The sequence below is a fragment of the Polyodon spathula genome, chromosome 23, assembly GCF_017654505.1.
Source record: "Polyodon spathula isolate WHYD16114869_AA chromosome 23, ASM1765450v1, whole genome shotgun sequence".
In the NCBI taxonomy this organism is placed as follows: Eukaryota; Metazoa; Chordata; class Actinopteri; order Acipenseriformes; family Polyodontidae; genus Polyodon; species Polyodon spathula.
The window spans coordinates 6,126,335-6,153,840 of record NC_054556.1 but is presented as its reverse complement, the minus strand read 5'-3'; the positions used below and the strand labels follow the sequence as shown (position 1 = coordinate 6,153,840).

The 27,506-nt window shown below is 34.5% G+C and overlaps 1 protein-coding gene across 19 annotated transcripts in view; it reads left to right on the top strand.

Moving 5' to 3' along the window:
- The window catches only part of LOC121298149 (calcium-dependent secretion activator 1), a 102,422-nt gene that overhangs the window by 63,128 nt on the left and 11,788 nt on the right, over positions 1-27,506 (top strand). For 4 of the 19 annotated variants that reach the window (XM_041225021.1, XM_041225019.1, XM_041225039.1 and 1 more), the window contains 15 exons: positions 909-1,010; positions 1,287-1,350; positions 2,159-2,282; positions 4,750-4,818; positions 12,496-12,602; positions 13,405-13,413; positions 15,174-15,330; positions 16,939-17,080; positions 18,714-18,848; positions 21,754-21,909; positions 22,392-22,539; positions 23,460-23,534; positions 24,084-24,167; positions 24,596-24,628; positions 26,016-26,123. In XM_041225021.1, the coding sequence (XP_041080955.1) occupies positions 909-1,010; positions 1,287-1,350; positions 2,159-2,282; positions 4,750-4,818; positions 12,496-12,602; positions 13,405-13,413; positions 15,174-15,330; positions 16,939-17,080; positions 18,714-18,848; positions 21,754-21,909; positions 22,392-22,539; positions 23,460-23,534; positions 24,084-24,167; positions 24,596-24,628; positions 26,016-26,123 (1,513 nt within the window). Of the gene's footprint in view, positions 1-908; positions 1,011-1,286; positions 1,351-2,158; positions 2,283-4,749; positions 4,819-5,638; positions 5,657-12,495; positions 12,603-13,404; positions 13,414-15,173; positions 15,331-16,938; positions 17,081-18,713; positions 18,849-21,753; positions 21,910-22,391; positions 22,540-23,459; positions 23,535-24,083; positions 24,168-24,595; positions 24,629-26,015; positions 26,124-27,506 lie in introns of all 19 variants that reach the window. The other 15 variants (XM_041225027.1, XM_041225026.1, XM_041225035.1 and 12 more) reach the window with 6 other exon arrangements.

Here is a 27,506-nt window from a genome sequence, read left to right as displayed (position 1 = left end):
TTTACCTTTTTGATCTGCAGATTCTTTCAGTTTCCAAGAACGCCATCAGTCAGGGAGTTTATCAATTAAAGACATTTCTTCCTTAAAGGTCACTGAAACACTACAGAATAAATTGCAATTTTTTGGAGCTCTCTGGTTTTGAATCGATGCCTGGAAATAAAGAAAAATAAAGCCAGCCAATTAACCCCTGACAGGAGGTTTATTAGAGGTTTTGTAATCCTTTACTGGAGCTTTTGTGTTGCCAAACTATTCTAGTGGTGGGGATTTACACAGCTTAGGCTGCACACTGAAGGAGGCCTATAAGTAAGTGTTCAGTTTATTCAATTGAAAAAGGTCTTACAGCACAGAAACAGACACTGTGCTCATAGAGACTGCACAGCAAACCGAAAAGCCTTGTACTTTGCTTTTGACGGGCAAAATGTGTAATGATGTTTGCCTGGACTGTTAGTGAATATATTAAGATGGCCCGCTACCCTCTTATTCTGGATTTCAGGATGATGTAAATATATGCAGGAACGCCTTGTATTGTTCTTGTTTGAATGAATAGAGAAAACGCATATTGTGATTTCAATTTGCACTTTACCTTCCACTTTACAAAACAGACTTTGTCTCAAATGCAATCCATAGGGGTGAACGGCTTAAGAAAGCATTTAGGTTTCATATACGACTTGCTTATTGGTGGTGAAACAGACACATGTTTGGAAGTAATCTGTAAGCAGATTTGACAAAATCCTACACATTTTTGTTAAATGGGGTTGAAATTAACTCCAAATGAATTCCCAAATATTTTGGCAATATAACTTTATTTTCTCAAGAAATCCCCCCACCTCAAATGAAGATTGTGTTAAAATATAATGTTACTGGCTGGGTTGTAAATTATTTTGTTATTTTAATCTCATTTCCCCCAGGCCTGATGGAATAGGAACAGTGACAGTCGATGAGAAAGAACGTTTTGAAGAGATAAAAGAAAGGTTGCGTTTACTTCTAGAAAATCAGATCACACATTTTAGGTATGTATTGCAATAGCTGGATCTCTGGGGCTCTATCTTCACATGCATACTTTACATACATTTTATATATATATATGAAATTGGTAGTAATAATAATAATAATAATAACAATAATAATGAAACATGTATACAGTTACAGCCCTTTTCATAATATGCATTCTAAGAGGCCTGACATCAAATGTAATTGTCTCCGTGTGCTTTATGAACCCCAGTCAGTTCATGTCTTCAGTGTTTTCATCATTTCAATGGGATTTTTTTTCTTTTTCTTTAAAACAGGTATTGCTTCCCGTTTGGTCGGCCTGAAGGCGCTTTAAAAGCCACGTTGTCTTTACTAGAAAGGGTATGCAGCCTCTCCATTACCTTATGTTTAACTAATCATGTAAACTGATGTAAATTATATTTAACATAAACTGTTGAGAAGGAAAAGTAGGCAGACTGACCTAACAAAATCATTTCCTACCTGTCATACACTACCATTCGCTACATACTGCAGGTTTCAGATTTGCAGTTTTAAAAGAAACACTTATGACAGCAGACATTATTTTCTAACATGAAATTTAGTTCCCTTGTCTTACTGTCAGACAATCTGTTACTGTTGTACTTCCTAAGTCAGTTCACCTCAGCAGCGTCAAAGCATGTCATTGGCTGCAATTTCTGTCAGTCATTGGGGGGAGGCAGCATTCCGGGGACAGTTTCTCTCCTGGTGAAAGGACCAAGGAGGTGCAACACCTCAATGCAAGGCTTGCCAGAAGTATTTCCAACAATAGTTAACATCTGTGTTTTTTTAAAAAGAAAACAAAACATGGGTGCTAAAAAAATTTGAATAATAAGTGATTCATTTAGGAGTGCCTACATGTATCATCACTTTATGAAAGCTTGGCCTTCATTTGTCAATTTGTTTAAGATTTTGAAACATTAACATCATTTCCATGTGAGCTTAATTGAATTGTAACACTTTTGTTCTTGTTGTTAACACTACTTAAACAATATTTTGTTATTTTAATTTAATTTAAGAACTGACAAATTAATATTGGTGTTTGTGTTTTAGCATTCTCTTGTTTATTTCAATAAAACATGGTGTTGAAATTGTTATTTTTAACAAGAGACCATACAGATGGAATATGGTATTCATTTGTTTTGCTGTAAAGGTTCTAATGAAGGATATAGTAACCCCGGTTCCACAAGAGGAAGTGAAGACTGTAATCCGCAAATGTCTTGAGCAAGCTGCATTGGTCAACTACACTCGACTGTCTGAGTATGCCAAAGTCGAAGGTAACTGGATTTACCTTTTCACATGTCAAGAACACTTTATAGCATTGCATAATGTTGGGAAAGTAAAATGTACTTCTTTTTTTTTTTTATCCTGCCAGGTAGAATTCAGAATTTACTTATCGTAACTGTCAAGGTGATTCTGGTACCAGAGATGTTCCTGATATGTTTAAGTGGATGTAGTAAGGATATAGATTTGGTATGGTTTAGAGTTTTGTAAAGTTAGCCATACAGGTCCAGTGCTTTTCTACTGTGGGTAAATTGCCTGTTTAATACACTTACTATGGAGGGAGGAATTAGCTTTGATTTGCCCGTAGGAGAATATAGGCCAAAGACTTTGGTGGTATATCTTTTCATAAAAAGTAGCTAATGGTAGTGATTTATATCCAGACTTGATGTGTACTAGGAAATGAAGAATCAGTAATTCAGCTCTTTGTACAGTTGCTAGTACTGTGTATTACATTGCTCATTTTGTCCCCCAACACATTTTTCAGGTAATCTTTTTGGATTTAGCTCTTGGGTGAAAATAAAAGTGTATTGTACACATTGAATTAATTAATCCACAGGAGTTCAGAACAGTTTCAAACACTAAGCTGCAGGAAATTGTGAAAACTGTTTTACATGTAATGTAAGGTACTATAAAAGTGCATCCAATGGACAACCACATATTGGTACTTTCCTACATCACCACCTAGGGGATTAACAATTCTGCTTTTAGTTTCCCACTTATATCTTTTGCTGGCCAGTACATTTGACATTGAGAAAATAGGGAGCATACTCTGGGAAGTAAAGGATAAATAGGAACACGCCTATTGATTATCACTGAATTGTTTAGTTTTTTTCAAACAAAGATATTTAACACTAGGTATTTAGGGATTAAAAAAAATCTATCTGCATCCAATACATGTCTCCAGTACCACCTGAAAATAATATTGCTTGGAGTTCAAAATGTCCTAGCATGGCTATACTAAATTAAATCAGGTATTTCATGTTGTAAACTGAGTTGGATCTTTCAGAGTTGGTGGTGCTTTTATTTTTGAGACCATCTCTTACAGTGTACGACTATGAAACCCACAATGTATGTGTGTGTGTATGTATATATATATATTAGCCTGTGATTTTACTAGCAGTGGAAAAGCTGGGAATTCAAATGATAAAGGTGAAAAATGTGTACCAGTGGTAAAGAAGACAACTTTCCTGGTGATTTTACATTCTAATATTTGACATATACTGATAATTAGGCACTTAAGTGCTAGCAACACTTGACAAACTGAAGAGTGGATTTAAAAAAGTGTAGGTAGATTACTGCTGCAGCTTTTTAGGTGATTGCATTTTAAATATACTTCTGGTACAATTAGGAATTCCAAATGCACTGTTCCAGTAACAATGGGTTTTGAAGACATGATGGTGAGCACATGCCAGCAATGGGTCTTTGAAGTACAATATACGTATGTTGACTGAAAAGGTTTGTTAATGTAACTGTACCTTTTGTTTCAGATCAGTTTAATAGTGGTGTAGGCCACATACACAATGTTAGAGATGTGTAAGTAAAAATGCATTCAATTCCAATATAAAGAGCTCATAGTGGATCTTGATTCCCTTTTGTGCCTCAATCCCTCCTGGTTTACGACGACCTGACCTCTTTCACACAGTGACTCTTAGGTCTGGGAATACATTGAAGCAACAAAGGTTTTTTCCAGCTCCCAGTTCAGAGCAGTACCCCTCCCTGCTCACTCCCTGCTCTCTTCTGCTTTTCCTCTTTCCTTGTTTATTGGCTTTGTCACTTTTTTATGCACTTTTGTAAAAAGTGGCTATGATGCCAATTTACAAAGCATGCTGGGATTGTCTTTTTGTAGACAACCCAACATCTACCAGCTGCATGTTCAAGGTTTTCTTTTCTAGACATAGACGTCACATTAAATTGCGAAATTGTTCTTAAAAACGGACACTGAAATTGAAAGATGTATTTACCTGTTTAATGCTTATTGTCTAAAAAAATCCTACATATTACTGTACGTGTATACATATACTGCACATGTATATGTATTCACTGTATACCCTCAATAATGTGACTTATTTGTTACCTATTTCAGTCAATGTCTATAAAGAAATACCTGTAGGTGCTTAAGATACTGAAGGCAGCAGCCTTTAGTATCTTGGAGCCTAACCTAGTAAACTCTGTCGTCCTTTACCCATAATGTTTTTGCCATAATATATTTGCTAAAATCTGATAGAGATTTGTACTCCTCTTGGTCACAGCCTTCTTTGTGACACATTGGCATGCTGAATGGTTAATCCAAACTGTCAAAAAAAAAAAAAAAAACCTGACATGATTCGCTTTTCCTTGTTTCCTTCCCCCAAAACACCACAACTGTTCTCCTTCTGACCTAACATACAACGATTTTCCTCTGACCTCTAACCTCTTTACCTCTGACCTAAGCCTCTTGCATGCCCAAATCCTCTTTTATAGGGAAAAAGAGAGAAATGTATGAGCATCCTGTCTTCTGCTTGGCCTCTCAAGTGATGGATTTAACCATTCGTGAGTACCTACCTCATCCTTTCCACTCCGTCTTTCACTCTTTCTGTTTCCCATATTATCCAACAAGTCCCCCCCCCCAAAAAAAAAAAAAACCACAGATATCACTTTCTTGCTTCAAGTCTCTTTTTGCCTTTTGTCTGTTGCTTCTGTCTGTGAAACCAAGTGTGAGAAGTCCAATCAGTTCTTGTCAACTGTAATCAGGAATTCCAACTGATCCATTTGTTTGTGAGACACATGAAATACTTGTAAGCTTTTTGCATTAATGTTTATGTCTGTGAATTTGAATGCATTTTTACTTTGCTTCTATGTATCCCTCAGTTTTTGGAACACTTGTCACTGGTACACAATAAAGAGAGTATGAAGAGTCTTGTACACTGGGAGGCAAAGGGATTAGAAAGCCGCACATGGGAATACAAAATGAGTTCTGTGTATATACTGTATATATAGATATATACATATACATCTGTATTATGGATCATGAATTTTCTTTTTTGTCTTCCTTTGTTTTTTTTTTATTCCTTTTTATTTTACTTTAACCTTTTTTTCTAAGGCTGCTATGACAACATTTGCTTTACTGTATTTGGAATCTAAAACTGTGTTTTCATTGCTTGGCTTTGCATTGAAGTGTGCTCCCTTTGTCGGAGGACATTGGTGATATCCATTGATATTATAGGTTGGCAGCTGGCAAGTGGTGACAGAGTTGGACAGCTAAGGTGCCACCTTCTTTAAGGACATGCATTCTGATTCACTCTCTCATTAATCTTGCATATCTGTTCTTCCTTCTCTCTTTTCTCTCCTCCTTGCTCTCTCTCTCATGTAGAGAATCAAAAGGATCCAGGTGAAATATATAAATGTATACATATGTAACATTGTATCTAATTTTATATCTATATATATATATATATATATATATATATATATATATATATATATATAGATATATATATATATAGTCAAAAGATATTGTTTCCTTTTAAACCTCTTAAGTATTGCCCTCCCTCCCTGGAGATGCAGAAACACTTAAAGGGTTAGTTTGTGCTGTCTGTATATGGCATACAATATAGGCAACATATAACGAAACAAGGAAGTAATATTTTACAATGCGTTACTGCAGATCTACAGAGGCAATATTTCTTTAATAATGAAGTCTTTAGTACTGTTTGTGGCTTTTTAATAATAGAACATTTTTTGACACGTGTAGATCACATGAACATACAACAGTATTAGGTTTGATAAATCAGTACAGTCTTTTTTAGTAAAGCATAACAACATAATACATTAAAAGGCAGTTTAGTTTAAATATTCTACATATTATGCAGGTTTTTTTTGACCATTTGCAAATTCTTTAAAAATCTTAATACATATTGTATTTATTATTATTATTATTATTATTATTATTATTATTATTATTATTATTATTATTAGTATTATTATTAAACTGTCTATTTGTTTCAAGTTGATATTTGCCTTCAGAAAATCAGTAATTATTCAGTGGTTCTCTCTGCTTTTGCAGTCCTCAAATTGCGTCCTGTAATGATTGGATAATCTGTTGTCCATATACAGTACCAGTCAAAAGTTTGAGTACACTTGCTGGAAACTAGGTTTTTTTCATAATTGACAATGTTTTATGTTGTATACGTTTCTGTAAATACTTGAAAATGAAAACACATGTTACAATATACAAAACAAAACATAAGGAGTATCAAAGCAATGTTCAGGAAAATTGAAAATTGTCTCTAAATCTTGGATTCCTCAAAATAGCCACCCTTTGCCTTAATAACAGCCTCACAAACACGAGGCATTCGGTTTACAAGTTTCAGCAGAAAATCACCCGACATGTCTTCCCAGTTCTTCTGCAGCAATTCCCAGAGATGTAGGGCACTTGTGGGTAGATTTGCTTTGACACTTATGTCCAGTTCATCCCATACGAGTTCTATGGGATTGAGGTCTGGAGACTGGGCAGGCCAGGTCATTAGATTGAGTTGTCCTTCACTTTCTTTCTTCGCCAGATAGTTCTTGCACAACTTTGAGGTGTGTTTCGGGTCATTATCTTGCTGAAGAATGAAGGACTGCCCAACTAGCCATAATCCTGATGGTATGGCATGCCTCTGAAGTATGCTATGATAGCCATGCTGGTTGAGCTGGCCATGGACTTGATAAAGATCACCAACTCTGTCACCAGCAAAGCAACCCGAGACCATGACACTTCCTCCTCCATGCTTGATGCTTACCCTCTCTGCGGCTTACAAATACTCAGTGGTTGGACCCAAATATTTCAAATTTTGGCTCATCAGTCCATAAGACCGACTTCCACTCCTCAAACGTCCAGCTTCTGTGTTTTTTGGCCCAGGCAAGTCTCTTCCTGTTATGCTGCACTCTTAACAGTGGTTTCTTTGCAGCAATTCTTCCAGTTAGGCCAGCTTCACGCAATCTCCTCTGAACAGTTGATGTTGAAACATCTGTACTTCTAGTAGCATTTAGCCGAGCTTGTATTTCAGGGGCAGTTAATCGCCGGTTTCGCAGACTTGTGATTCGAATGAACTTCTCTGAGGTCACCCTTGGCCTGCCTGACCTTGTTCGGTCCTCATGGTTGCCAGTTTCTTCAAATCGTTTGATAATGTTGGTCACAGCAGTTACAGACACTTGCAAAGTTCTTGCGATTTGTCTTAAAGACTGACCTTCATTTCTTAAAGTAATTACATTTTTTCTTTGCTTAACTGAGTGTATTTTGTCATTTTCTGCTCCCTTACATTCAGGAATGACAAACTTGTGCCTATGCTACCTATATTTATAGTAATCATGGAACCTCACCTGTTAACAATAATTGGTGACAAAAGGTTAATTAGGTAACATGCTAGTTAACTCAGAGAACACATTTATACTTAGTCCAGTGTTCTAACACCGTGTTATACACATTTCAGACTTTTAACTGACTTGGGTTTCAGACTGAAATCCCCTTAAATTAAATTTTTGAATGCAATTCACTTATGATTATCAGCTTATATAAGTACACTTCATATAAGTTTATTCAGACAAGTTTCTGTTCAGTTAAAAGTTTTAGATCTATCAGTACTTTTTTGGACCAAAGTTCATCCACACGAAAACTTTTGACTGGTGACTGTGTGTATATATATATATATATTATATATATATATCTATATATATATATATATATATATATATATATATATATCGTAATATTATCTTCCTTAGGTGCACTGAATAATATACATGCCCATTATGTTCTTAACATATTAGTTGATTGCTACCTAAATAAAAAAAAAAATAAAGCAGTGTGCATTGACATAACCTTATTTACATATACAGGTGTGTAATAAATCATCTGAGCCAAGGAAATGAAATTACACATATGCCGATATTAAATGGTTTTGCTTTTACTTTTAAGTCATTTTACTGTATTTTCTTGCATAAATCCAGGCTTATCCAATAGGTTAATATTGAGAAATTAACTAAAGCGATGGTTCTGGCAGAGAACTCACTTTAAACTTAGTTCAAGTCATGTAAATAACAAGCATATGTTAGGCACTTCCAATACCAGATTGAATCATCAATATAACAGCTGGGTCCTTATTCATCCCTCGATAAACAATATGTCCAATGGTCGTCAAGGAAAGGATTTATATTTTACCTTAATCCACTACTTCCGCGCTGTGCGCCAAAGTTCGCCTCCTCCTCCCCAGCTTCCAGCTTCTTTTTGGCTTCACCTAATGGGAGGGCAGCTATCTTGCCCCCCTGCCCAAGGCTCCTCTCCACTTATCTGTGAGCTAATTCATGGGTAGGGGTACCACGAAAAACGAGGCCAAAAGCTAAAGAATGTAGCATAAATAATGTGTATTGTAGTAGTGTTGCCTAGTCTGCTTTAATAAATAATCTGTCATCTATTGCATGAGTTTTCTGACTGAATCTTAGTAACTAACCCAAATTAATATACCGAATCAACATAAGTGATCATTTTTAAACACTGAATTTGTTTGTAATGTATTCATTTGAGGTGAAATCCTAAATATTCATACATGCATAGACAATTAACTGGACAAGAGTGCTGCTGATTTCATTTTTATTTTTGTGTAGTTTTTTTTTAAATTTCATTTGACAGACCAGAGCTGTAACAGCAAGTATAGCAGCCCAGGACACTGCACTCAGTGTGTATGGGTGCTCATCTTGACTCTGGAGACACAGGAGATTTCTCAATCTCAGACCCATTCATTACATGTGTGAAAAAGCCACGGTCGTCTGGGGAGGAAGATTGGGAGCTTGCTGGGCAGATGTGACCGATTTGAAAGCTACACTACAGCACACTCTCCCTCACCTTTCTATAGTTAAATAAACTGGGCAGCAGGGCAATTTTGCAGTTGCATTTACACAAGGCGAAAATCTGACAAAACTCATATATATACAATGGTGCCAATAATACCGTGGGTAGTGGAGGACTTTGAAGAGACAATTTACAAGCAGAAAATATCATTTAAAATAAGGAAATACAGTTAAAGATAAAATTGTATGCATTTCCATTTAGGCTCAGATGGTTGGTAAAATATAAAGCTAGTCTTTCTGGTTTTATGTAACTATATATTAAGTTATGTAGTAGCCGTGCATTGAATCAGGTATTTGTGTGATGTGCATGTTAAGTGCTGGCAGTTTCTAATAAAACTCATTCAAACTGGTTATGAAAAGCTTAATGTAATATAGTAATTTCAGGGACTGCTGCCTATCTTCACATTAAGCTTTTGTACAGAATCTAATGTTTTTGTTTGTGTGACATAACCAAGATTAAAGAGACTGTGGGCCTTATTGTGCACTGTGCTGGGATGTTAAGGAATTATTTATTTCATTTAGTAAAGTCAAAAAATCCACTTTGCTTTGGATGTCCCTTAAACTGGGATGCATAACCTTTATGAAAGGGGCATTTTCAACACAACTTAATAAGAGAAAAGTGGAAAATATGGGCCTTTGTACCCTTTTCATGTTTTTCAGAAATCTAATAGAATTAAATGAAAAAGATGAGTTATTTAGTATTTTTCTTCAAAGAGGGCTACAGTCTATTTAATTTCAGAAGTTCAGATGCTACCTGTGCTGTTACCTGTATGGTAGCACCCAGTAAAAAAATACCTGATTTGGTTCATGTTAGTACATTTGGTACAGTAGAAAGTAAAACTTCTTGCCGTATAGCTTAGTGTGTAAATAGTTTGAAGAACATTTACTAATACTTAGCTGTACGTGACTATAGCAGTGTAAATGCATTTCTAATTTAGCTACGTAGCACCCTCTTGCATGTTTTAACTCTCACCCTTTTAGAAACCAGCAAATCTTTGCTGTTACAAGTGGCAGATATTCAGAGGTGCTTAATAGCAAACATCTGAAAAAGAGAAAGAAACAACGTATGCTGTGTTCAAATAAATAAATACAAAACTTATGGCTCAAAGATGTAAAAAGCAGAAATGTAACACTGCCTGGTGATGTCACAAGCCACTAATATAAGGGAGAGGGTTAAATAGAACACTTTAAACCTGTGAATGTTGACAGTGTTATGGAGGCTATTGGCTGAGAAGGTATAGGGCATTTAGCTGCAATCCAGCTATCTCTGCTTGGGGAATTCTAGGTTTTCAAATATAAGTCTGGCATGAATTCATGTTGTTTTTGTCATAGTTAACTAGATCTTGCTGGGGCAAACATTGAAGGTACTGTACCTTTTTATCCCCTGGCATTGTACTCTAGGAAAAATACTGTCCTTGAAAAGCAGCATGCATTAGACCCAGTTGTAAAAATCTGTTACGTGGAATGTGATTTTTCTTAAAAAATAGTTTTCTGAATTAAAAAAGCGTTATCGGTTGCACTGCAGTACACAATAGTATTTTGTATTTAACAGTTTGGTTATTTTATGAAATGAAAAATCGGTTCACTGGAAAGATAAAGGGACAAAAGTATTGGCTAAATTCACTCTTGGGAGTTTCCCACCAAGCCTTGCCAAGGTAGTGTACCACAAGCCTGACCTCAAGCCCTAGCCCTGTCATTAGGCTTCTCTCCCTGGGAGAGACTGCCAATAGTGATAACTGTCTGGCAGTGGTGGTTTTGTGATGTGGACAACTCTTTATTCCACGCACCATCTAGCTCTCTTTTTTCAAAGTTGTTGTTCCTAGTTCTAGTCCATTATATTTTATACAGTATGTATTTCTGAGACAATAGGTGTTTGACCAGAATATGACCTCTCAGTTACTTTTATATTGTTAACCATTTCTAACATGAAACAAAATCATTAAGAAAAAAAAAATACTAAAGTAAATAGAGGATAATATAATATAGCCCTTACCAACAAAGAAAATCAGCTTGGATTTGGCTAAACTTTATTTTAAAGTCTTTTGTTTTCTTGTTGTCCCAAAATGGCAGGAATATTAGTCAAATTTAAAAAAAAATAAAAAGTTTCTAAAAAGTTTAGTTTCAAGGCATTGTACCAGGTTTTTACAAACCCACTCGGAGAGTAACTAGGCGCATGTTTTTTCAGATCTGAAACTCCTTCTCAGTCAATACAATATGAGCAGATAATTGTATATAGCCCCTTTTGGTATCATTAGTATCTGTTTATTTTGTCACCCCATTGTTCATTAAATCACATGCATGTTTCCTTTTACTGTCTTCTTCACTCGTGCATGGCAGCTCCACGGTCTAGGCCTAAGCCACCACCAGCACCTTCTCCACCCATTCAGTCGCAGATAGACATGATAAATCAGAGGCTCAAAGGCATGCCTAGGCAAATACCAAGTACTGTAATGGCTTTTATTTTACTTTTCTGTTTCTTTTAACAAGTGTTTTTGTTTGATTCTCTTTTACTTTATTTAATGGGCTATGTTTTGTCTTCTTTAATTTAATTAACCCTATGAATACTACTGCTACTATTCTTTGTTTAAAGGAACTTGGATAAAACCTTATTTCGCATACTTGATGTTAGCAATGTCTGTCTTATGCAACATTTCCAAATATAGATGTCAGCACAAAATAACATTGTTATAGCATAACATTGTGCATGATACTTGTATTGTTAAGTAATACATTTTAATTGCTTGGTAAACATTTATTGGTATGTAGATAATAACCTGCTGAATATGTATTAGTGCCCCAGTTTTATAGAAAACTGACTCCTGCATGTTTTTTTAGCTAAGGTTCACTGATATTGTCCTTTGTTCATATCACTATATATGTTTAAGCATTACCCAACTTAAAAGAGACGTAGCAGCAAAGGTTTGTATGCCTGGTTCATTTCTTTAATACAGTTCAGCAGCAATTAATATCTGTTTTGTAATAATACATGTTTAAATAATGTTTATTTAACCTGATTGGGTAAGAGTTACAGCTACACTGTTTTCTAGGATAGAATGACAGCATAATAGAATGCACTTGCTGTGATTTATTATATAATAGGACATTTTGTGAATGGACATTGTGCTTCAGTTTAAACAAGCATGGTGAACAGAGTATAAAAGCACTGCAGCAATAAATAAATAAAGCAAAGTCATTAAGTGTCCATCCATTGTATTATTTTCTCCTCTGTTTACTGCATGGAAAGGGAATGCAAGACCCAGTCAAACTCATTTTCATTAAATAAGTTAGAAGTTTTCAAGTTCAGTTGTGCCTGGGATTTTAACAATATTTCTTCTACTACAGAAAATGTAGGCCGCTTAATCACTCCAGCCAAAAAACTCGAAGATACAATCCGTCTGGCTGAACTGGTGATTGAGGTCCTGCAGCAAAATGAGGAGCACCATGCAGAGGTGAGTGGTGAGGTTCCACTGATATCTCCTCAGAACAGATGTCTACTGAATGTGAGCATGTCAGTCCTGTCAGCTCTTGTCAATTGTTCAGTGTTTAGGAATGTAATTAGCAGGTCAGAGCAGAGATGCTTGAAGTGCTTTGAATGGCCCTTTATTTAAGTATTTATTATTATTATTATTATTATTATTATTATTATTATTATTATTATTATTATTATTATTATTATTATTTTAAATAATAAGTCCTTGTTCTGCATAACTGAAGTGCAGTTTTTTTTTTATAGATCTGGATGTAATGCAAATGTTACCCATAGTGGAGCTATACAGAGCATTTATTTACAGTAATGACACTTCTATGACTATGTAATTCATAGATTTTGGAAACTTTAAAAAAACAGTAACATTTTTTAGATAGATTCTATTTCACTTGTCCGTTCCCTACACACATTGAACTATTGTAATTTGCTTTTAAGATTTTGTTTCGTTTTAGTTTCAATAATATTTGATGTCCTGTGCTTCATTATTATGTGTTTGTGAAAATATTCTTTTTGTCCTAACACTCATTTTGAATGAAAATCAAATCTGTTTGTTGTATTTTTTTTTATTTTATTTTAAGTATTTTTGTATTGCAATTTAAGGAAAAAAAAAAAAAAAAAAAAAACTAAAAAGTTTTGGGATCATTTGCCATTTCTTCTAACTTCACAATAACAACAGACCTAGTTCCCAACTAATGCCTGATTTGCATATTTAAATTTCCTCCCTGTTTCTTTACTGTTCATTCAATCTTGGATGATCCTGGCAGGGAAAAGAGGTATGTGACTGAACTGAATGAAATGAGTCACCTCCCGTCATATTTTGTGCATGTCCTACAAATAACCATTTCTCCTAATGGGATTTACCTGGGTTTCCCTTGCTTTGTTACATCTCAAAACAGTTGGTTGCCAACTGTAGACTGAGTGCTTGTGGAGCTGGTAGTAATATGATTGGTGTGCTTAGGCTGGCCAGCCAGTCTGTGCATGAAGGAGGGTGTGCACTTACAAGCACTGCAGTAGTGATACCCCAGTATTTGCCCTCCCTCTACCCTCTTGAAATCCTACCTGAATCCACTCTATGTGTGTTAGTCTGTGTTTGGGTTACTATTGTTTATTTAGTAATGAAATTGGCCTGTTACTGCAGGATCGCACTCTTCTGGGTCCTGTTTAGACCCTCAAAGATTGCTTTAATAATAATATAAGTTCTGGTCAAGGTAAGTCAGTAAAGGTAAAAGGTGGCTGCAATAAACACAGTATACCCACCCCAACGTGGCAAATTGTTATTTAAAAAAATAATTTACAAGGTAATATAGTTAACCGACTATAGTAGGCTGTGCTTCTCATATTTGCCATAATACAAACCCCACACTTGTGTATTCATATGTATTTTTTGTCAATTCTTCATGAAACTTAAGGCAAAAACTGCAGACAGCAGAGTTTTTACCAGCCCCAGCTTTGTTGTGATTCATTAATTTCTTCTTTTCTATCTTATATATATATATATATATATATATATATATATATATATATATATATATATATATATATATATATATTTCCCCCTTTTGGATTTCTTGAATTTGATATCCACCCCAGCTGTATAGATTCCTGCATAATAGCAGACACCAAATGACCAATGCACTACTATTAAATACAATAAAAACCTCTGAATCACTTTCTCGTTTCATAAGGTCCTGTTGCTGGTGCCACACATGCTGCATGCTACCGGTCAACAACAAATTAAAGACTCAGAATGCATGTGTACTGAAAACATTCACATGTGAGAGATTAGTGATGTGAATGCAAACGACTGAAACCTGTGAAGGAGCATTTAGGGCTAAGAAGCATGGAAGGAGTCCACTTGCATGAAAAAGGGTCCCCATTTCGAGCCATTCCACTGATTTCTATAGATTCAAGTTCACACAGATTATATACGTTAATTAACTTTAATGTTATACTGAAGTCATGTTGTTCTAGTAAAATCTAGCCTAGATTTGACAATATTTCACTTCTATGTGTAACATTTATCCTAAAAAAAAAAAAAAAAGCATTGTGTTACTGGTAATTAAAAAATAGCCACCTACTCCCTGATAATCAATCTGTATGTAAGTTATGCCCATGTACTGCAGTGCGATGTTAGAATACTGCCAGATTCTACATGATTAAATGATAGCTAAAGGGGTTTGATAACTGAAAACCTAAAGGAACATGAGTTATAGAACTAAGTGGAGTTACTCTTAAATTACTGTAAACTGGTAAAAGTCATGACTGTAAACTTAACAGTATTACTTACGTTGTTTGCACTTCATGTGTCTTTGTAAGATAAAACAAGTAAATAATGCAATATGTATTTAAAGCATTGTTGGTTCATATTTGAACATGCTGTTCATTTTACAGTAAGCCCTGTTTAAGACCATTTGTCTGTAGAATTACTCTACCAGTTTACTACATGGTGGTGGTTGTTCTTAAAATTGAAACTAGGTTTTGACTGTCAGTTCCTTTTCTTCCCATATTTTTCCCCTTCTATAAAATCCCCAAGGCCTTTGCTTGGTGGTCAGATTTGATGGTAGAGCATGCAGAGACCTTCTTGTCACTGTTTGCCGTGGACATGGATGCAGCGTTAGAAGTGCAGAGCCCAGACACCTGGGATAGCTTCCCACTTTTCCAACTGCTCAATGACTCCCTGAGAAGCGACTGTGAGTATCAGCCTTTAAACCTACAATGAACACGAACCTGTGCTTTAGCACTGCTGTGGTGAGGGGAAATAACATTAAAACAACATATTTATGATGCTAATTGCCCAATAACTTTTTCTTTCTGAACACTTTTAAAGTACTGTCTCTAACAAGAACCGTAAACCATTTACCAGTCAAAATATCAGTAACAGCTAGCTTTGAAATCCTACATTTTTTGGACAACAAATGTAAAGTAAGATGTATTTTCTTCCTCACTGCCCAGCTGTGGTTGCTGATTAGTAGCACACATAGTACAGTACAGTACCACAACATTATCATCACACCTGTACAGTAGTTACTTAACCCATAATTGCCTCAAGCTGTGAAGAGCAAGTGACCTTCATGCCTTAAGCACATATAGCAGTTTTTCTTTGAAGCAAGTATCTAGTTTGTTGTTTCGCGAGGGAACTAGTTAGCCAAATCAACGCCCTGAACTGTCAGAGCTGTTGTGGATAATGAACCCACTCTCGGTAATCTCAGCCCAGTGGCTATTCCCAATGCCACTGCCTCCAAAACATCCTCACAAAAGGACTTGTGACTGTGGGAACAATTCACTGCTGCGGCATCATGTACCTTACCAAGGTACTGTGCCAATGACATTTAGTATATATTTTATGCTGTTAATTTAATGAAATTCTTTGATTCTAGTTGGTTTTTATCACAGCAAAATCCACTTGCACAAGGTAATTGTAAATCTTATACTGTTGCAATACTTAAAAGTTATGGTAGTCCTGTTCAATATAATCATTCAGTTCTACAGGAGGTTCTGCACAATACTGCAGCGTCATCAAACCTGAGCCAATAACTGCAGCGTCCTTTACTGTGACAGTCAACCTCGCAAGCACTCAAGGATAACAGAGTCTTTTGTTGAAACTGGCTACCAGCCTCTTAACCTGATTATTCTTGTGTAGTTTTTTTATTTGCTCACCAGCATAATTATCTGACTCTTTGACCACTGAGATAATCTCTCCTCCCAGCTGCACAGTGGGTACTTCTTTCAGATTGGTAAATGAACTGCCTTGTGAGCACTCCTGCAACCATTTAACTAGTACAAAAAGGCAACATAAATAACTAAATCTATACTAATTTATTGTGTCATAGTCAGATTCTGAAACACACACCTGGCCTGGCCTATTACAAAACACTTTTACTATATAGAAACTCTGGTTTTTAAACTGCAGTACTTATTTTGTATAAGCAGCAGTCAGCTCTCATAATGTGTGTGTGTGTGTGTATATATATATATATATATATATATATATATATATATATATATATATATATATATATATATATATATATATATATATACAGTAGACTGACTAGTGTACAGTATTTATTTTGTTTATCAAGGACTTTTTGAGTTTTGAAATATTTTTGTGTGTGTGTGTGTGTGTGTGTGTGTGTGTGTGTGTGTGTGTGTGACGATAATGTCAACATTGCTTGGCATCCAATCGGTGAATGTGTTTGCCAAGTCTGGGCACACTTTGTAATTGGGACCAGGCAATCCTAAATATTCACATCCCAGTGCTCTTAACATTCTTATGAAATCATTGTTGTCTGTTTCAGATAATCTGTGTAATGGAAAATTCCACAAACACCTGCAAGATCTGTTTGCTCCCCTTGTGGTTAGATATGTCGACCTGATGGAGTCATCAATTGCACAGTCAATTCATAGGGGCTTTGAGCGGGAATCATGGGAGCCTGTAAAGTAAGGGAACTTATTTTGATAATCTTTGAGTTTGGATGCAGACGGACGGAGAATAATGGCTTGGTTTTAAAAAGACACAGCTGCAGTTACTTAGCAATCGCAATAGAAAATACAGCCCTGTTAAAATGTGGGAAATCATTTCTGCCTACGTTCAAATATGTAGTTTCATTTTCCTCATTTTCTACTTGTGTTCTTAAGAAGATATTTAGTAAGATTCATTATATACTGGCAATCACATGGCAAAAAATATTCACAGATAATTTTCCACATTCAGTAATTAATAAATGATATGGTAATCAATCTTTTCTAAAGATAACACTTTAAGTCCAGAACTGTAGCTTTTTATTAACTAAGATCTCCGAATCTGTTATCCAAGCTAAAGGAAGTACAAATGGTAAGACGAATAAAATCTTAGCTGAAAAAGATTTTTTTAAATCATAAATACTCACACTTCACTAACAAATAAGAAAGACCTATCCAACAAGAACACATGAACAGCATATCGATGTGCACAATGGTTTAATACATTACCAATATAAAGACAACATAAACAAGTCTGAAGTCAATTGTATTTATTCTACATTGGATCATGTATTTATGTTTATATATATATATATATATATATATATATATATATATATATATATATATATATATATATATAGATAGATAGATAGATAGATAGATAGATAGATAGATAGCTTAGAAATTAATTTTTAATTAAGAAAAATCAATTCAGCTAAAGATCTTATTTGTATTTTTATTGCAAATATATTATTACAAAATGTTGACTTCTTCCCCAGTAAATAATGTAAGATTAAAGCCTACAGCAAGAGCAGATACATGTAGCTGTGCTGTAGGTGAATTAGTTTGTAGCGTGAACCATCTGTCAGATTTAATTCATTTTCATGTTTCAGTTTTAGAATATTGTGTTTCAGCATTTTTACTGAACAAACACACGTTTACAACACTTTGTTTCGTCATTTTTATAAATCAAGTATCATATCAATGTTTTCGTTTATATTGTGTCGTTTAATTGTGTGTGTGGTTTAGAGAATTGCACTGAGTGGAATAACAATATTTAAAAAAACGTTTTTTGTTTAAATAGATATTGCAAATGCTCTGGTACTTGATATTTCCCTGAACTGTAACTGAACTGAATTTACTGCATTATGTTATTTTTGATATCATATATTTATCTATATATGGGGATTATGTAGAGTACATGGGACAAGGGCTTTAACAAATGTGAAATCATCCTTTTTTTTCTGAAATAATCTCTGTAGTTTGTGCATTGAAATGCCGTCCAAAAATGTAAGTGCAGCCAGTATGCTGTTTGGAGTTTGAATGGGTTGCTTTTTGTTTTTTGTTTGGTTGTTTTGTTTTTTAAAACTGCCGTATTTTTTTCCTTTCTTGTCTTTTTAATTTCGATGCATCTTAATTTAAAGAAATCCCTGCAGGTGTTTACCTTCATTTCCCACATGCTTTTGTTCAAAAACTGTTCTGCTTTTTTATCTGCCAGTTTTGCATTGCTGTGCCTTTTACTTACTTGGTTACGTGTCACATTGCTTCTGCTACATCTGCATTATCACTGTTATGGTATTTTCTTTCTTTCTGTCTGTTTCTTCCACAGGAGTTTAACAAGTAATCTGCCCAATGTGAATCTACCAAATGTGAATCTTCCTAAAATACCAAATCTACCAGTTAACCTCCCACAAATGCCTAGCATTTCTACTCCGTCATGGATGGCTGCTATATATGACTCTGAGTGTGTATTGAGTTCCCTCTAGATCTGATTTATTAAAAGCAGTGATTTTGGCACGAATATGTCTCATTGTATACCTTTTTAAATTGTGTCTGATGGGTACTAAGCGATATTAAAGTACTGAGCACTTAACATTCCTACTTTATATGTAACATGTAACGACACAGCAATTGGCTCTGTAATTCTGTGTGTATTTTGTATGGTTTGAATTGGATTGAGCTGTAATCAAGGACAGACACATAAAAGGATGTAAGGCATTACAATCAGTACCTGTTCTAGTTCACTAACGCATGTTTGGTAGTTGAGAATGAATATGAATGAAGCACAGGTAATTAGAAACTATGTTTAGATATATTTGTAGCAGTTCATTAAAATCTTAACAGTCTTTGTTCTTGGCACTCTACACACTTCGTACTGTGACACATTATCTATTCTGCCTTTCAAAATGAAAGTGAAACCTTTTCAGCTTTGCAGAAAAAAGGTCTCAAACTGAGCGAGATACTGTCATTACAAATTGCAGATGAAGACACTGTGGTTCAATGTGTTTTATAAAATCTGTCAGACGGCAGAATTTCACATCCATTAACCAGGCTTGAGGTCAAAACTGTATATACGAGAACCCAAAACAGACACAATGGAGATCCCCAAATTTGCTAAAGACGAATCCACAAAAGTTGTGAATTGGAACAGTTTAAAGACAGATGTATTAAGCTGAATATATTAGTTTGTTTTCACAGATCTAGTAAAACCAATGTCATTTTCATGCCAAGTTGACTGTACTGAAGACTAGATTTGGCAGCATTTTAAAATGGAGAACCTGACGGCTTTTCATTTTCTTCTCCTTGCATGCTCTTACAATGTGGTTTGGAAAGATACAAATCAATATCAGAGTTTATATATATATATATATATATATATATATATATATATATATATATATATATATATATATGTATATATATATATCATATATATAAAAATATCGATTATATCTAATATATATATAATATTATATAATTATATCTATAAATATGGAATAAATATATATATATATATATATATATATATATATATATATATATATATATATATATATATATATATATATATTATATTTTTGCAATTTCTAAATTATATTTTGGTGAACATTTTATTTAATTTTTTGCACAATTAACAAAAATCAAAAAATTAATCAAATTAATCAAAAAATTTAACAGAAAGTAATATTATTGTTTCTCATAATGAGGCACAGTTATATGTGTAACCTGATTGTGAAACCACACCCGTCCACATACTTATCATTGTGGAGCTGGCTGAATGTAATTAAGCTGTTGATCTCTCTAGCACTGCTATATCATAGATGCAGGTTTGTATGATATATCCACGCAGCCCGTCAGGATAACTTTTTTTGCCACAGTCAACCCCGCAAGAAAAATCATTTCAGAGTGAATCGTAAGATTGAGTGATGACTCTTCTGCCATGTAAGTTATATTTTGACCCAACAACCTTCCACTTAGTCATGTATAGCATATAAGTAATGTTAGCCACATTAATAAAATCTGTACAGTACCTTAACTCAGAAGCATACATAATTATAGTCTCATACCAGAGTTTTTGTAGCTGATCATTTTGTCTGAAAGCAACATATGGAATGCTGTAAAATAAAGAATTATACCTGATTACCCTTTTTTTTTTTTTTTCTCTTTGTTTTTTTCACAAATTAGGCATATAGTGTAAAAAACATATATGCAGTTTTAAACTGGGAATTTTGGCTGATTCTGTATCTTTCCAATAATTTCTGATTTCCTCAAATATCTTTCCATTTTAAAACTCCTCTTTAATATCTGTAGTTATACTGTATATCTGAACTGTATTAATGGGTGGAATTATCCCTTTGTTAGCCCCAGCCCCCCAAATACTGGCCCCCCTTTGGCATGCTGGGAGTAGGGGTTTTCACCCTGCGATAGCTGTGTGTGCATTAGCAATTGCTCTGAAGCAGCCATTACTTCAGTGCAGCTGGCATCAGTCATGGCAGAAACTCACATCCTTATACGTTTCTACAGACGATACCAGTACCCTCTGATAATGCATGGTGTGTTCAACATCCTCACAAACGCAAGCAGGGTTGCATAAGTGGTGGGCGAGAGCCTGGGCAGTTTCTGATGGTCTGATGGTCGAGATGTAACACTGTTCAAAGAAATACAAAGCAATGTGTCATCCTATTTTGCTTACTGTATGTTTGGAATAGCTCTAGCTGCAGGCAAGTGGCTGTAATGCAGTGGTGTAGAAGATCGGATATAGATGCTAGAGTTTACAATAATCAGGGAGACTAATGTGGGCTGTTTTGGCAAGTGACAACAAGAAAAACATATTACAAAAATTAATGAATAGTGAAATGCCCTGTGTCTTAAATTAGGATATGACTGTTAACTCAGGTACAATACAATGGAATGCTTATGTAGGTATGTTAAATTATTGGATAAGACATGGCCTCGCTCGCTGCTTGTTACCACAAACCACCTAACTGGGTTATCTTGAACACTTCCAAGATTTGGATTTGAAATATGCATGACCCCCAATTTAAAAGAACCACTGAGTTATGTGTGGTTATTGATTTGATGTAAAAATATGATTTTTTGTTTTTGTTTTTTTTTACCATACATTAATTTCCCTAAATTAAATTGCTAACTTGTTTTGTCCTGTAACTTTTCCATTAAGTGTCCAAATCTATAAAGCTATTAATGTATGGTAAATAAAAAACACTCCTCTACATGTTTGTAATGGAGACATTCTAGCATCCTTTTGCATCAAGCTGCTGTGCATCCCAACATGTAGTTTACAGTCTCCACATCAGAACAAAGGATGAGGCTTTGTGTGGGTTTTGATGCCCCGTGTCCTGTGTTCCCAGCAACGGCTCAGGCACCTCGGAGGACCTGTTCTGGAAGCTAGACGCCCTGCAGACCTTCATTCGGGATCTGCACTGGCCCGAGGAAGAGTTTGGAAAACACCTTGAGCAGAGGCTCAAACTCATGTCCAGTGACATGATTGAGTCTTGTGTTAAAAGGTATGCCTTTGAAGGAAAAAGGGTGTTACAGGTTCATGTATTATAAGTCACATACTGTATGAGAAATCAACTAATCACTGTCAAAAATTACAGTACATCGCAAGTATTATATATATATATATATATATATATATATATATATATATATATATATATATATATATATATACCAGTAGTTAAATATAAATTACTGGCTTAAATAATTATATTAGAGCTTATACTGTGGACAACACCTGTTTCCTAATATTATAGGAGGCGTCCATCCTTCCACCTTATTTATTTATACTTATTTATTAGTGGAAACTGTACTTGATGCAATTAAAAAGTGTGATAGCGGGGTACATTACTGTTTTTTTCACAGAAAGCATCTTAGTACATTAAATATTTTCAATTTTTTTCTCACTGTTGGTCTTGAGAACAACAAAGCTATGCAGTTTGCCGAAGGCTCTAATTTAATTCTCTACTGCCTTACTTGTTTACAGAACAAGGATTGCATTTGAAGCTAAGCTGCAGAAAAGCAGCCGGTCGACAGATTTCCGTGTCCCACAGTCAATATGCACAATGTTTAATGTGATGGTTGATGCCAAGGCTCAGTCTACAAAACTCTGTGCCATGGAAATGGGCCAGGAGGTAAATATAGCCTTCTTCGGTCTGTTAAGTTTTCTGTTTGATACATCGAGTGCAATAATTATGTAGGTTCAAGTCTTTCCTATAAGTGAAAGTCCAAAGACTGGGGTGCGTGGCAAATGAGAATATGATAAGGAAACCTAGTGGTATGCAGTACATACATAAGTGCATTTTGTTACACCCCAGAGCCAAAATGGGACCATATTATGCTGCACACACATTCACAAACATGTTAGCTAGTATAACACAGGCTCTGCTTTGATTATGTATTCCAAGACTTACACTTGGGACAGAAAATGTTCTTGCTGCGGGTTTTGTAACTATGTGTTCTTGGTAACATTTGTTTGTTTTCAGTTTAATTATGACAGGTTTTATTTCTGTTTTATCTTAGGAATTAATTTTTTTTCAGTTTTGCTATTTAATTTAATATTCTTTGCACTCATTATGTTAATATCTTTTTATGTTTTAATTTTCTTTTTTCACCATTACTTACTTCTTCCTGTCTCCCATCTTTATTTTTATTTCTGTTGTCAATCTTGTGAAAGTTTGTTAAAGAGTGGGTAAGTGTGGCTAACAATTCAATTGAAATCTCACTCTTCATTCCCCAATGTGTAATTACCACGAGCAGCAGTTTTTCCCCTTCTGTCTACAGTTGGACTGTTTTGATTTCATTAGCATATTTAATAGATGTGATTGAAGAGAGGTGGGGAATGATAATGAAAGCCAATGGTTTTGTGTCTAGGCATGTAGCAATTCAGATGATGAGTAGCAATGTCTGAGTTGTATTTCTATTAAGTAGCATAATGTTATACTGTGCATGTTGTATTTAATACATCATACAGAATTAAGATCATTTAAATGTAGTAATGTTGATCTACAGTATGAAATACGAGTGCCTGTCTCTGCTTTGTGTTTTTCTGTAGAAACAGTATCACTCTCAAATAGATACACTTATAGAAGACACTGTTAAAGAAATGATAACCCTGTTAGTTGCAAAGGTAAGTACACCAATATTAAATTTCTGTATAAACAAGGACACAGATCCACAGTAAGGAAACGGCTGGTTGCACTGACAGACAATGGTTAAAGTTGAATATGTTTACTGGTTTATTTAAGAGTGGATCTTTAAAAGGGGATCGTGGTGTATGGAAATGGTTAAGTGTAGGTGCAAAACATGTATTTATTTGCCACATACTGGATGTGAACCCTGGGCATAGATAGCATTTTATGACTTATATCCTCACTGTGAATTTTCAGTTCATGCAGCTGTGGACTATTCCAGTCTATGTGGATTATCACAAGGAAAGCAATTTGTTGCTGTTAATGTACACAAATTGTAAGAAATTTCCCTACCGAAAAATAAATCAGATCTCAGCATGAGCACTAGTATAAGACTTGTATGATTAAGTGTTTTAATAGCATTTTATAAAACTTTTTTTTCCATAAAAACTGAAGACTGCGTTTCATAATACTATATTCTTTGAAAGGATAACTTCATTTTCCAAGAAATGCATCTGTAATGTTAACTGATTTTACCATTTTACCAGTTCGCTGTCATACTGGAAGGAGTCCTTGCTAAACTGTCAAGATATGATGAAGGAACACTATTTTCATCATTCCTGTCATTCACAGTAAGAACGTATTGCCTTATTTTATTTGGCTGACCGAACTTTAGTCTGACAGTGTTGAAAAAAATGTCCCGTTTGTGGTGAACTGATGCTTTTGTTTTTATATCAATACAAATGGAATATGGGTTAAATAGTTTACCACATGATGCACTTAAATGAGGATATTCTTTGTTAATTCATGAATAATTGCACTTGATTGGAAATTTTGAAATATATACTGGTAGATGTCATTTTCTGATATTTTTTCCAACCTATCATTAATTACCAGTGCTGCGTTTTGTTTAGTTTTTTTAATAATGACAATGTTGCAGCGTTCTTACTGTTGAATTTCTAACACTGAGATACAGTTTTCAAACTAGATTACGTGGTACTGAGGAAATATATCTGTAGTGTTACCATTTCCCCACAATTTTTATTTTTTTTCATCTAAGGTGAAAGCAGCCTCAAAGTATGTGGATGTACCTGTAAGTAAAAACACAGATATTATCTGTTAATCTTTTTGTGATTTTTTTTATCTATGTTTTTTTATTTTTTATACATGTATAAAATATCACATATATAATATCAATGGCTGTTCTACTTTTAGCAATTAAATGAATAAGTTAAAAGTATAAAACAGGTAGTTTGACATTTGATCATAAAATATTATTACTTTAATGAACAAATATGCAGAAATGCTAATCTCGGGGTGATTTACTTAAATTACTTGCTAGTGTTAAAGTTTCTAAATATTATAACCATGCACATTTAAAAATCATAATCTCCTCATTTTGTTTTTACTTCACAAATATTCTGGTGTAGTTGATATATGCAGGGTACAGTCAAGACAACGTGACAGACTTTATTTCCTTTTTCACATGTGCAAATTAATAGCTATAAAATTGTGGCAACATGTCAATTTACTCAACTCAAAATCAAGCTCTTCTTTGTTGTGCAATATAAAACATTTTACGAGTGTGTCAGGAAGCTGGCCGGTTCACTTTGTCTGAAAATTACTTCAAAGGGTATCACTTAACTGCTAACACATTTTCACTGAATGCATTGTTTTTAAATTAATGCCTTGTCATTGAATCACTGAGTGTAAAGTAATGTATCCCAAGGGCCAAAAAAACAGATCCTTTACTCTGTAATTGTTTGCTTAATGCACAAAAAAAAATACTCCATAAACCTTGCTCATTTTCACCCTTGAAATTATTCAGACATGTTCACTAAGTGCAATTTACAAAGATTGACAATTACATTTCTTGATGAATGGATATCTTGTGGTCTAAGATACATCTAATTTACAATGGGGAAAAAAAAAAAAATCAAATTACTTATTAACAAGCATATTGTCTTCAGGGGGTACTTCAGATATTTAAATGGAAACTGTGTTACATCTTGCTAATGCGTTTCTGATAAATCTGTATGTTCTGGATATGAGATTCAGAGGGTCATAAATGTAAATCGTCAACGCAGTAGATAACAAAGACTTGTCTTATGTTTAGATCTTCAGGGCTGGAAAATGTTGAAAATGAAATGTCCCAGAATAGGCATTTTAGAAAAAAGGCTTGGAATTGAATGTTAGTTTTTGAGGTCTCAGTTTGAAAAAGCAAGTGGTATTATATTTGAAGTACTTTTGTATGAAGGGCATATAAAAACAAATCCTTTTTTTTTTTTTTTTTTTTTTTTTTTTTTGTACAAACACCTGTCAAATACAGAGAGTTCAGCTTTGGTTTCAGCAACTCCTAAGGCGTTGTATTATAGAGTGTCGTATAATAACAGTGATTTCAATATGCTCAGTTGTATTTTGTAATAACATTTGTGTCTCTGCTTGTGCCCCTTTCTTGTTTCTTTATTTGTTTCTTCCAGAAACCTGGGATGGATGTTGCTGACGCCTATGTGACCTTTGTGCGCCACTCTCAGGATATCCTCCGTGATAAGGTCAATGAGGAGATATATATAGAAAGGTTATTTGATGTAAGTAAATGCCTTCTCCTCCTTCCCAAGGAGGAGACCATCCAAAATATGACAAAACAAATGGACAGAGGGATAAGTCACATTTTGAGACTAATTTACCACTGTCCTGTCCCACTGACTTAGACTTCTCTCTGTCTTTCTCTGTTCTATACTCTAGTCTACTATGTTCTGGTCCTTGTATACCATAATATCCAGGGCTGTTCTTCTTTTTGTTCTGTATGTTTAAAACATGTTTTTAAAGTTTCTAAAAACCAAATTAGGATATTAAGCAGTGTTCTCTCCCATTACAATTATATTCATTTTTCACTCACAAATAAAACTCATCTGCCTTGTCTCTCATTTTTAAGCTTAATTAGCAGCATTATGTTAAGTATATTAATCTGTGTTAATATAATGGCAAATTAGAAAAGTTAATGTAAGTAACACACAATATATATGCATTTTATCATTAGGGACAGATCAGTGCTACTGCTTTTTGATATTCTATTGTCCAAGGCTGGCCATCTACTATAAAGGGCAAAATCTGTTTTTATTTTCTAGTCAGTGCATAGCAAGTTCAATTTCAATTCTAAATTCTATACAGTGTCACTCATGGATATTTCTTATAAACTTAAAATATGTAGGATGTTTATAACAGTAAAAGCATTGTTTTTTCCCATTCCAAAAATACTGTGCACTGTTGACAAGCTTTTGGGCTGGACGAATTAACCCTTGTTGTAATAATGCTCCTTCATTTAAATTATCCCCCAGTCTAAGTGACATGCGGTATGCAAATTCATGTCATTTAGCAGGAAAAGTGAAGTGTGAAACAAGTATAATTACAGAATTTGTGTTTATAGCATCATTGTTTGACCTTACTAAATTAAATCGGTCATACCTTATCATTGTAGAACAGGGCCAAAAAAAAAAAAAAGATGAATAATAAAATAAATGTTTTTGTAAATAAATTGTAAATTGAGGTCAGAAAGGTCACGCCCCAGGGCTATTGTAATGAGGATTTTAACACAATAAAGAGAGAACACTAGCTTAAATGACTGTAAAGTTAATAGGCATGGTTTTAATCTATTGTGATGCATGTCAACTAATTTGTCTTCCATTCTGTTGGATATAGCACTGTTTTCTGTTTCTTGCATCTTCAAGGCTAATGTTGGTTGTCCTGTTCCTTGTAAACTGGTCCCAGTAATCCTTTATATTGTATACGTGTGTACTTTTTCTATTGCACCTAACCCAGCACTGTTGTTTTTCTACTGTATTGGGGTGTTTCTTAAGTAATAGCCATTCTTCTGTCTTACAGTGGTGTATAATTTCTAAACACTCGCTTTTGTCTTCCTTTTTCCTGCAGTGGTGTTTTGTTTAGAATTCTGGCTTTAGGATTTTGCTGTA